The 12566-nt window shown below is 39.6% G+C and overlaps 1 protein-coding gene across 1 annotated transcript in view; it reads left to right on the forward strand.

The window, feature by feature from the left end:
* The window catches only part of ubl3a (ubiquitin-like 3a), a 38661-nt gene extending 26337 nt beyond the window's left edge, over nucleotides 1-12324 (forward strand). Inside the window, exons 2-5 of the mRNA XM_053331595.1 lie at nucleotides 4689-4797; nucleotides 6951-7037; nucleotides 9333-9410; nucleotides 10366-12324. Coding sequence (XP_053187570.1) covers nucleotides 4689-4797; nucleotides 6951-7037; nucleotides 9333-9410; nucleotides 10366-10418 — 327 coding nt within the window. The 3' untranslated portion in view covers nucleotides 10419-12324. The remainder of the gene's footprint in view (nucleotides 1-4688; nucleotides 4798-6950; nucleotides 7038-9332; nucleotides 9411-10365) is intronic.
* The last annotated feature ends 242 nt before the right edge of the window (nucleotides 12325-12566 follow it).

A 12566-nucleotide genomic window follows, 5' to 3' on the forward strand; every position in this document is an offset into this window, starting at 1 on the left:
ATAATTGCAGTAACTCTTTATGTGATTCACTAAGAGCTTGCAAAGCAGTTTTTATTTACTCAAAAAATAAGATGAGAGTCTTTCAATCAGGCTACGCTTTTTCTTCTTTTTCTTCTTTTTCTTCTTTTTCTTCTTCTTCTTTAGGCACAGTTTGTTTAGAAGTTGTCCAACAAGCCACAACGCAGCCTATCATCTCTGTCACTTTGTAACTGTTTATGCTAATTTCAATTAGACAACAGGCACAGACAGCCGTGCCAGAAAGAAAAAGTAATAATCAATCAAATTGGCAACTTATAATTCATGTAGGATTTGTGTAGCTGCATTCTTGAGTTTACTCCATGAGGATTTTCTGTAGATTTACTGTGCAAGTCAAAGCAGGCCGTCCGCCGGTTCCAGCTGGCTTGTTTTAAGCAGAACACAGCCTGGCTAATCACCCACCTCCTCTCTTAAATTCATTCATACAGTTAAGAATCCACATTGACAGCAGCGGCTAACCTTACTGAATAGACTACATATAAAGCTGCTCTAATATATTCCCACAGGAAGGCTTCCCACTCTATAATTTGTTGACTGCTGCAGAGGGTCTAGAGAGCAGCAATACTCTTTAATGCACTTATACACACACACACACACACACACACACACACACACACACACTCTTACACACACTCTATTGCCTTGAGAAAGAGTTGAGAGTGGTACTCTGGGAGGAATAATTATAGATGGCATTGAATTTCCTGCTCTCCGTCGTGCGCAAACAGTGTTTAGCCAAGAGGCTTTGCTTACTTCACGTGTTTACACCGTGGCATTACTTGGCAGCAGGGTTACATTACTGTAGTTTAAAAATGTGTGTTTGAATGTCTGGTCTGAAGTGATGAGCAGGGAGCTGTGTCATGCACAAGGAGCTAGTTTCTTTATGTGTATATTTTTTTTCTGAATTAAGAAAGAATACCAGCTCACACATGCTTCAGTGCTCAGTATGTTGTTTTCAGACACAAGCTCAGAGTGAGACTGCTTGTAGGCCAGGATGTGCAGTTTTGTATGCATGAGTTAGCGGGCTGCACGCCTCCGGATATGTGTGTGTACTGTATATGTATGTTTATGCATGAATGCATGAAACACTGTTCTCTTATACCTGGAGCTGTTGTATTTGTTACAGACAGTAGATTATAATTAAACATACTTTCCTGAACTGGCTGTGAAACCTCATTACCAGCCCCACTCTGTGGAAGAGAGTCCAGGGAGAAGGCAGCACAACCCCCTGGAGTGAAGGGGGGGACAGAGAGGAAAATTAGCAAGAGAACTCAGTTTAAATTAGAATCAGAAAAGAGGAAGAGAAGAAAACTAGAAAAGGAACTGAAAAAGTCCAAATGAAAGGAAAAAAACAACGTAACATTTCTTGGAAGAGGTTGTTTCTTGATATAGTTTCTTAAATTCTCTGAAACTCTACTGCAGGGATAAACATCTTTGGAGTGTGCCACTTAGCATGTCCGTCCAAAATTTCCAATAAGTCAATTCCTTTTGTTTACAGATCTGGTGACTCTCATAACTTTTAGGCTCATACAACCTCCTCACCTTGCATGTAAATATCTGCGTTAATCTGCGTATTTCTTTCTATTGAGGTTTTTTCTTCTGTTCATCATCTGTTTGTTGGAAGAAAATTGAGGGAGAGAGAAGCAGTATGAAGAAAGTGATGGAGGGGAGGGGGAATTGAATGTCATGCAGGGTGCTGATAAGAGGAGAAAGGCTGAGTGTACCTTGTTTAATTGAAGCTAGCTCAGTGCCTCTTGTTATTCTGGCCTTGTACATTCCTTCACTGTATACGGTGTGGCAGATTGACAGAGTGTGTTTTTGTCTGTGTGTGTGTGTGTGTGTGTGTGTGTGTGTGTGTGGGGTGAGGTGAAACGGACAGAACGAGGGAGGGGATTCAGAGATTGCTGCAAAGAGAGGAAGAGACAATATGAGGTGACAGTGTGGAAAATGAGCAGGAGGCAGAGGTGGGGTGTGCTATCTTGTAGGTGTTATCAGGTTAAGCCACCCACCACTGGCTGTCGCCATGGTGACACCATGGTAACGATCAGGTGTTCAAGCAGGAAGGAGCAAGACCTTCCTACTGTAAAAGGGTTTTTCTCTCCATGTTTCTGTCTCTGTCAGTGTGGCTCTTGTTGTTTTAACATGTTTGTATGTACAGGATGTTTAAAAATGATCACAGAAAATGTAATCATCTAAATGTCCCAGACAGTCTGTTGCTTACATTCTGTAAATTCCTGCTTTATGATCTCTATCTGTATTGTTGAAATGCTCCCATGTGAAACACAGCGGGAGGCAGCAGTTGATTGTTGGTGTTGTTTATCATTTGGTACACTTTTTAAACAGCGCAGCAGCATCAGCAGTGCACACACATACTGTACATATCTGTGTTTATATCACTGTGTGTCTGGCTGCATGTGTTTGATACACTTTTAATGGCTTTGAGTGTTTTGAATATACTTCAAAAACCAAAACAGAAGCTCAGAACTATCAAGTTCATCTGATCTCTCAGGAGCAGCTTTACTCGTGTATATTTACTCCATGTTTACGGAGTCAGTGATGAGGTCAAATACAACTTTCATATGATTATCACTTTATGTGTATGTGTGTGTTGTTTTGCATATGTATGTGTGTATATGCCTCTATGTGTGACTTCGATGCTTAAACCTATAAGCTGATTTGATAACGTGCTTATAGAGATCTCTGCTTCAATCCGTTGGTGTTAGTCTGTTACATCACTGCAGCCGGCGTGAGCGTGAGCGTGCACGTACATATTCACGTGTGTATGTGTGTCACTCAGGAGAGTATGTCTGGGGGGGGGGGGGGGGGGGGATACAGTGTACAGGGCTGACAGACGCTCGGCACATGGGAACACACTGGGAACAATGACACACACGTGCTTGTGTCATGCGGGCCAGACACACAAATACAGTAAGCAAAGGCAAACACTCCGCAGACCTTTGCCCATTGCTCTTAAAGGCACACTGTACCAGTGTTTAACACACATCATGCCCGTCTGATCTGCAGCGTAATTCCAGTACATTTAATCACACACACTGTGCTCATTTCACATTTTCTGACTGTATGTAAGAGATTTAAAGAAAGAGATAAAGAGATGTGTCCCCTAGAAACACACATCTGTGCCTCTCCTCTTTAGTGGGATTATTCCCAGCAAAGTCACAGTAACCAAATCTAAACACTACATTTGTCTGTCTGCCTTCATTATTTGTCAGTATGTTAAAAATGCCAACAGTGGCTTTTTAGACTGGTAACCAGTAAGTAAAGACAGGGACACACCCACTCTGGTTATAGTTATGTGACTGGAATACATTAGACTCAGTCAGATGGTTTTGAGAATTATACATTGTGTGATGTTAAGTTAATTGTTTTCCCTTTGATCAAATCACTGTATTGTCACTTTCAGTCAACAATTTAAAACAAATTGGATTTTTTTACAACTGGAATAAGGACCTTCGACAATGTAAAGGAGAAATAATAATAATAGAAAAGCTGTCAAACAGTGCTGCATGCTGTGAGTGACAATTATTTTATTATCCAGTTCATGGAGGTTTCAGGTCAGAGTCACAAGTTTACTCTCCTCCAGCTTTCAGTGAAGACCTCTCCACCCACCAGTTCAAAATGTGTGTTCCTCAGTATTCTGTGCAGTTGTGCAAACTTTCTGTATTTCCTGTCGTTCTATTTGCTCATTTCTGACTGTCAAGACAAAAATACTTCTGTGTATGTAGCTGACTGGAAATGTTCACTCTGTGTGGGGTGACTCATGTCTGTAGGTTTCAGTAAGTAATCTTAAAGTGTGTTGTTCCATATTAAAAATAAATAAAAATCTCCTGGACCCCATAATTACATGCTGATGTGTCCTTCAGCAAGACCAGCTCCAGAGGTGTTGTCCTATAGCTGACCCTGAACTCTAACCCCCTTGTAGAGCAGCCAGAGGAAAGAGGACTAGACTACTGGAGAGAAGTGTCTTGAACTGTTAGTGATTTATTGTTATTGTCACAGCTGACTACTGGAAGAAGGTATTTAGGGCAGGTGGCAGCCTGTAGTATACCAAATAAACTAACTGCTGATTTTTTGTAGACCTTTGCACAGTGAGAGCCAAGTTTGGGTGTATTGAATTTACATCATACCACTTATAGTCTCATTTATAAGTAATGCATCTAAATGTACTTAATTCCTGAAAGTTGAAGGGTTTTAATACTCACATCTAGGAAATTAAGCTAAAAAAAACTGCTGCACAAAGTATAAATAGCAGTAAAAATGTCATTGTAAATTCAGTATATGACTATAAATGAAATGGACATAATATACTTCTAATCTATAGTTATAGTCTTACCATCTTATTTCAATCTTATAAAGAATGGCTTATAATAAAGTGCCATGTTCAAACAAATACATGTGACCAAAGACAAAGAAACAAAGAGTGTTGGGTTAATGTGAGAAAAGTGAAGAGGAAGTTGCAGAGAGTCGATCTGGCGGAAGGACTTTCCTCTGGGTTTTTGTATCCTTCTCATTTCCTATTAAATTACCTAACTTGAACCTCATATTTGACCTTTTCAGTGATGTTTTGTTGGATGTGTCCATTCCTGTTTCTCACAAACAGTCCTAACATACCTGTGATGTTTTTATCTATGTTACAGATAAACCTGCGGCTTATCTTAGTCAGCGGGAAGACGAAAGAATTCCTCTTCTCTCCCAACGACTCGGCAGCAGATATTGCCAAACACGTCTATGACAACTGGCCGATGGGTGAGTGGCGCCACTCAGACACCTCAGTGATCATTACTGGCATCCAATTACATGCAGTGGCACAATCAAGACTGTGCGACCTTCTAATACAAGTCAAACTATATTTATTTTCATCTCACAGACGAGACGAGATGTGGGTACTAGTTCATTGTCTCTCTAGCTGATTCAACAGATGAATGACTTTAAAGCTCCACTAATTAAAGGACTGTCTCACAGATTTTCAAGTCTTTAAACAATAGTCAAGTGTCCGAAGAAGAAACACTGACACTTGCTGTAATCATTCCTCTTGTTCATTCTGGCCGTTCGGAGATCCCTTCATAATACGCTAATCCATCGCTAAGCTAATATGAAGCTTAAGCCATTCAAATTCATCCGTTGTATTAGTATCTTTCAATGTTTCAGTCTTTTTTAGAGCCAAATTCACAGTTTTAGTCGCTATCCTTCTACCATAGCTCAACAGGGAAACCAAAGCAGGGAATTTAACTTACACTGTAAGCGAATTTGAAAGGGATTTTCAGGTAGCCAATATGAAAAACAGGGAATGATTACAGCCAACAAAACCTGTTTCAGTGCTCAGTTGGACATCTGACAGCTGTTTTAAAACAGACTTTACAAGTTGTAAACCTAATCTATCTTTTAATATTTACTTTTTTAACAAGGAGTCAATTGTAAAAAGTGTAGCAGTGTGCAGCTCTGAATCCACAGAGAACAATCACTAGACTCTGCCACTCCACAAAGGTTTTTAGTGTGCATCAGTGGAATCTGATACATCTGCTATTTTCCCATGTTCTGCTCGTAGATAATATAGAGCCATATTGTGCTATTTTATAATAAATGAAATTATTGCATAAGCACAGCTGCAACGTGTCCTCAGCAAACTGTAATTGCTAACAGTTTAGCCGCTAACGCTCACTTGGAAACCAGATGATCTGACTTGCTCTGGCGGTATTTCCTATAGCAAAGATAAAAAGCAGCTGAGGACCTACAGTATACTGTGTATCCACGGAGCTGAGATCACATTCACACCCGCTGCTAATTACTTACATGTACGTCTATATAACAGTGTGGGAATGTGCAAATCTTATGTGTGAATAATTAGAGCGCACTCCTTTCAGCCTGATTATCATTGCTTACAGGAATGTGGGATCGCTGTACAGCCACCTCCTCTCTGTAATACACCCACTCCCTAACTGCAGCTACACCACTGTTAGAAATCATTTGATACTGCTGACCTAACACCGCCATCAAATCTGTGCGGACTCTAACCTTTCCCCATGGTGCTGTGAATGCCGCAGTTAAGGAGAAGTGCATGAAAAACTATAAATGATCTGCGATAAGATTAGCCTCTTGTATTTGGGGGTCGGTTTTCCTCTCCCCCCCCCCGTGTTCCTCTCAGACTGGAGATCTGAACCCTGTGAGACCTGGAGCAGGCACTCAGTCAGCACCAACACCCTCCGCTTAGCTGGAGACAAACATCTGGTGGCCAGACTCTGCTGCCATGCAACTCTCCACTCGTTCGTTGTTTTCTCTCTCTCATGTTTTGCCTTCACTTTTGTCTTCGGATCTTCCCAAGCCACACCTAGTGTTCTTCTTCTGCTGTCTCACATTCTGCAGCTCATCCCGCAAAACCCACATATTCCACATTCCACATAATGATCTAAAATAAAAGGCCATATATGTCTTTAAATATCTTCAGTGTGGTTGGTGGTGGTTTGTCTTTTTTATCATCATGTCTTTTTTTTTCATATAGTGTGTCTGAGGTTAATGCAGAATGAGGTTCATGCGGTAGTTTGAAATTCAAAGCTTTTCATTGTGTTTGCTCTGCTCAACTTTAATCAAAGTCCTTTAACAATTTAATTCCTTGTGTCCTTTTCCGAATTGCTAATTTAGAGGCTGCTAACCTTCATTAGCGATGTTTGATTAGAAATGGACTTTATTTATTTTGGCTTTTAATGCAAATTCAGCCTCCGTTAGTAATGAAAATGGTCCTTAATTAATCTGAATCGTGACTGTGTGTAGATTATGATTATGGTGATATTGTGTTGGAGAGAGGTAGGCAAAAACAAATGTGTCGAGTACCAAAAATGAAATACGCAGGAGAGGGACATTATATGAAACTCACGCTCTTTCCATCTGCTCCTTCTTTCTTTCAGACTGGGAGGAAGAGCAGGTCAGCAGTCCTAACATCCTGAGGCTGATCTACCAGGGACGTTTTCTACACGGCAACGTAACACTAGGAGGTGAGAAAACACACCGAAACACGCACTCACTTGCACAAGAAAGTAAGCCTCCCCCAGAAAAAGCACACACACACACACAAAAAAGAGCTCATGTGTTGCTCATAGACATGCACACAAAAATCACAGCAGTGTGTTGCTGGAAAGTTCTTTGCTGTTCTCATCTTTTTCCTGAGCTGCAGAACAGAGGTACCTCAGTGCTCCGGACAAGTCTGCTTTGACAGAGAGAGGGAGGAGAGAGGAAACACAGAAAAAGAGAGGAAAGAGACTGGTCAGGAAAGGGGCAAGACCTCAAGCAGCACAAAGAAGAGAGGGAGGGGGGGGGTGAAAATGAAAGCCATGAGTGAAGAGAAAATGAAGATCTTCTTTTGAGGCAGCCCACTTCCCTTCTCCATGGCTTTCAGGCCTTTTAGTCCACTTAACCCAATTTTGATTTGACTTGTGGCTCATGTGGTTAACAAGGTTACGGGATCCGCTAACCCTTTTAAGCACATTCCATTACTGACATATATCTAATAATTCCCTTATCTTTGGTTTAACATGTTTGCATGCTGACTCCCAGCGGTTTTAAAATGCCAATATAGACACCGCACACGCATGTTGAAGCACACAATACAAGACTGTGTGTAGATTAGGGCAGCAGCAAGTATTACAGTCAAGAAAGCAACCACAATTTAGGGATTGTTGATTGTTGTCTTTAAAATCTGAAATTATTATAAAAGCCATTGTTATTATCACGTTGTTGTTGTTGTTGTTGTTAATATTTTATTTTTAAAAGTCATCAAAGGAAAAGGACAAATCAGAACAACAGATGCACTGACACTGATAATCATATATTGGGTATTTCTTTTACAAAGTCAGGAAATCAGTGTTAAATGCAGGCATGAATGATCCCAGTCTCTTCCAGTGAAGCATACACTGGTATTGGATCGGTATCAGCTGATACCCAAGGCCCAGATGTCAGAATCAGTATTGGGACTGATAACTTTGGACATACCTAATGCTACTTGTTACATTACAAAACCTACAACAATACCTCCTGGCAGCCATTGCCTTATATTAATTCATTGGTAAAAAAAAAAATCAAATCTTTAGATCTTTGTATCTATGCTTAGTTCTGTTTTCTGTCAAAGTTTTATTAACAGTTGTTTGGTGAGACAGTTGAAACTTGGACAGAGCAATATGGTGGAAATGAATAAGATATGGATTAGCAGATATTCTGATATCATGATGTATCACATCATATGTTATATACTCTGTATGTATGAAATATATTTATATGCAAAGTAACTTGATTGGAAGAACAACAAGTAAAGAGTAAAGAAATGGCTGAAAGTCATTGATATAATCACAAAAGGTTTCCACTGAAAGTCAATAAAACATAATGTTGATTTATATCCCATTCTTATTGAAAGCGGATTCATTTGAAAGTTTTCTTTTCTTTCAAGATTTGTTTGAATGAGCTGAAGAAATTCACACATTGTTCATGCTGTGGGAAACGCTTCAAGCTATTTTTGAGGAAGTCTGGAAAAAGAAACATTTTCACTCATAGAAACAGCCAGTCACACTAAATAATTGATATTTGCATTGTTGTAGCAACATTTACATTCTTGACCATTTCTGGTCCTTTTCTTGCCATGAAGGAGATGATTATTCTACAAGAAAATGACTTTGTATACGATTTGACTCAGCCAATATTTAATATTCATGAGGGAGCTTAAGTATAGTTACTAGCTTTTCTCTCTTTTGTAGTTACGTATGATGTAACATAAAGGTGCAGTGTGTAGAATATAGCGGCGTCATAATCAATGTGTTTTCATTACCTCAGAATGAGTCCTTTATATCTAAATAGGGAGCGGGTCCTCTTCCACAGAGCCCGCCATTTTGCACTGCCATGTTTCTACAGTAGCCCAGAACAGACAAAGCAAACATTGGCTCTACAGGGGGCCTCTCACATTTTTCGTGTTGGAAAGGATGGGGGAGGGGAGGTGTATTCAATTGGTTGTAATCTATAACCTCACTACTAGATGACACTAAATCCGACACGCTGCACCTTTAAATGTGTTCAGTGTTGTTTAATAGACATGCATCTCACATGCAACACTGAAAAGAATGACTCTCTGAAGTACTGCGTTGTACTTTGATGCAGTTATTTACAATTTCAGAGAGCAGTTAAAGAGTCAGATGATACTGATGCTGAATGACTGTGTAAAAACAGAAACACTGAATAACCTTTACATCCTCTTCTCTGTCTGTCTGTCTGTCTGTCTGTCTGTCTCTCACTTTCTCCCCTGCTAGCTCTCAAACTGCCCTTGGGGAGGACCACAGTGATGCATTTAGTTGCCAGAGAGACTTTGCCTGAGCCAAATTCCCAAGGTAACCAGCTCTGCGTCTCCCTTCTTTCCTTTCAGAGGGCCTTTCACACACTGGACAACTTTAAACGTTCTGCTCCCAGCCATTATTTAGCGCTACACATGGCTTCTGTTTTAGGAACAGCCACTGGTGCAAATAATTGGCTCCCTTAAGTGTATCCCCAAGATACAGCACAGTGTGTAGAATACACAGATAATATAAATCATATGACATGTTTCCCCTTTTTATGACAAATGGCAAGTTCACTGTTCGCTCAAAGCACTCTAATTATTACTTCAGTGGGACTAATTCGCTATGCACTCTGGGTAGAATAAGCCCAAGTTAAGGTGAGGTAAAATAAATAATTACCAGTGCTTACTCCAGAAGAAAACCTGTGTCTTGTGGGACAAAAACTATAAGCCAAAGTACAGTTATAAGTGAAGAAATGTTGGAAAAACGTCTTCCTTTCACATGGCTCGCTTAACACACCATAAATACAGTAGAGTCATGTTTTCCCTCTCTTGTCAGTTGTAAGCAAGTGTAATTGTTAGCCGATGTCGCTGGCTGGTAGAATAGCCGGTTATAAACAGAAGCACAGGTGTTAAACTAAGGATGGGCTATCCTAAAACAACATTTAGGAGGCCAAATGAACACTGAAACAAGTTTTGCTCACTTTAATAATCTCTCCTGTTCATACTGGCCATTAGAAGAGCCCATCATAATGCAAATGTAAACCTTTTAGCATTGAGATTTGTCAGTTAGACCAGTTTAAAAATAAAATCAGAGCAGTTTAGGTGAGTCTACTATACAGTATGTTTGTAAAGCTGGCCTCAGATCACATTTAACATAGCAAAGTTTAGCCTTCTCACAAGTCAAATATTTTTAAATTGTATCACCTCACACATAGATATTTATCAAAGTGACTCTGTGTTTGTCTTTGTGCTGATTTTGTGATGTTTGTGGTGGTGTGTGTTTTCAGGTCAGAGGAACAGAGAGAAGACTGGGGAGAGTAACTGCTGCGTCATTCTGTAAATACACACCTCCGCCGTCAGGCCCTCCATCCTTCTCATCTGTTCTCGCCCTCAATGTCCAGGACCTAATGAGCTTTGTCCCCTGTCCTTGAGCCTGTCCACAATGCAGATATGCATACAGACAAACACACACTCTCTTCTTTTTTTCTTTTTCTTTTTTCTTCCCCCTGTCACATGCATACATAAAAAGACAGCAGGCTCAGGCTGATCCAGGACATGAGTGCTGGGAGCAGGAAATTGATTAACAATATAGTTGATTCCTTTTGTTGTACTTGATTTGTTGTCATAACTGAAAAATTAGAGGAAGGAACTGGATTTGCATGTGTTTTTTTTCTTTCTTAATGCACACCTTTTTAAGCCTTCTGCCATACACACACACACACACACACTTCACACACATATATACATATATATATATATATATAGTGTATATGAACAGCAGACACACATCTTGTCCAGCCATCCTCAGCCGGTCTGTTAAAGGTCTTACTGGCTCCTCATTTTAGCTGGTTGTCATAGTAATGCAGTGCCCAGGTTTGTGTGTGTGGCCTTGTTTTCTCATACAGACCGCTGAGAATTTTAACCACTAACAACTCACCAATATACTGTACAGACACACACATACATACACACAAACACACACATACTATGACACCCCGTCTACACATCCTACCATATGTGCTTGTGTGATCTCCCTCAGTGCAGCAGACGAAGCTTAGACGTGCCTGACCAGAGAACTCAAACCAGGACACACACACACACACACACATATGTGTATATATATATATATTAATATATATAGATATATATAGATATATATATACACACACCTGTGTGCTTTTTACTGCCCTGCTCTGCACATGCCCTTAAAGTGCACAATAGAGAAATTATTCCTTTCTTTTTTGGTCTGCAGAGCACTGTACAGTAGAGACCAAACACATCCTTCTCTCTGTCGTCACATTTAAGCCAAACAAAGCCTAACAAACAAACAAATAGACAAACAGCCAATGTTGGCAGTGTTGTTTTGTATTATTTGTTTGTCCATGACATTTGTGACTGTGTTTTGACAGTCCATGCATATTACTGACCGACCAGTGTTGTGATTAATAAAGACGTCAGTTTTCTTCCCTCCCTGATGCACCATCCCTCTCTCCACCTCTCTTGTTTCCGCCTCCCTGACAGTAGGAAGGGATAAGCTTGTAGTGCTCCTTTTTAACAGTGTTGTGAAGGATCTCTGACAATTGCTGTCAAAGCAGGGAAATTAACTCAGAATGGAAATGTTCCTTATTTGTCTTAATTCGCTCCTTACTCTCCTTAATCCTCTCTCTCTGCATTAATAAGTCCATTTTGCACAACTGAAGCATGTGCTCCTTCATCAGATTAATAAAAATGTATAAAAGTTTTATTGTTTTATTTTATATTTTTCCAAGGGAAGTAATGTTCCAAACTAAGGTAACATGTGTAGAATATATTTAATATGAATCTTATATAGATCTTGTTGATATACAGTATATTGGTGTTTAGTCTGATTGTGTATATGGTTAGCTTCTAGCCAGTTCACAGTCTCTTGCTGACAATGTCTTGTGCTTAACAGCAGCAGAAACTCCCTAATCATCGACAGACTGTATTTTTATTTTCTTTCTTCTGTGCTCTTTTATTATATTTTCTTTCATTTGTTTATAATTTAATGTAATCATTTTTATTTGTGTTTTTTGCTTTAAAGAATCGCTTTGTAACAGCACTAGGTCTTAAAAAAAAGAATATTGTTTATATTGATCAGGGTTCAAATCTGTACAGAAATAAACGTTTTCAAAACCAATTGTAAATAGCACTAATGCTCCTCCTCCCCTCCTCCAGACTTCAAAATGGAATACATCTGTAAACTAAATAAAGGTTATTGAAGTGTACGGTCTCTTGTCATGACTTACTGCACTTGAATCATAAATGTGTATTATGACAGTCCACTTATGACACGCAGCAGTGAACTTTAGCAGCAACAACAACAATTTCAATAGAACTGATGGATATTTTTTGACTTGAAAAGTTCAACCTCCTGGATTCAAGATTGTTTCAATTTTACACACACATACAAAACACTTACAATAAGAGTTGTATATAGAAAATGTAAAAATACTACATTACGCATTCT

The sequence above is a fragment of the Scomber japonicus genome, chromosome 13 (assembly GCF_027409825.1).
Source record: "Scomber japonicus isolate fScoJap1 chromosome 13, fScoJap1.pri, whole genome shotgun sequence".
Taxonomy (NCBI): Eukaryota; Metazoa; Chordata; class Actinopteri; order Scombriformes; family Scombridae; genus Scomber; species Scomber japonicus.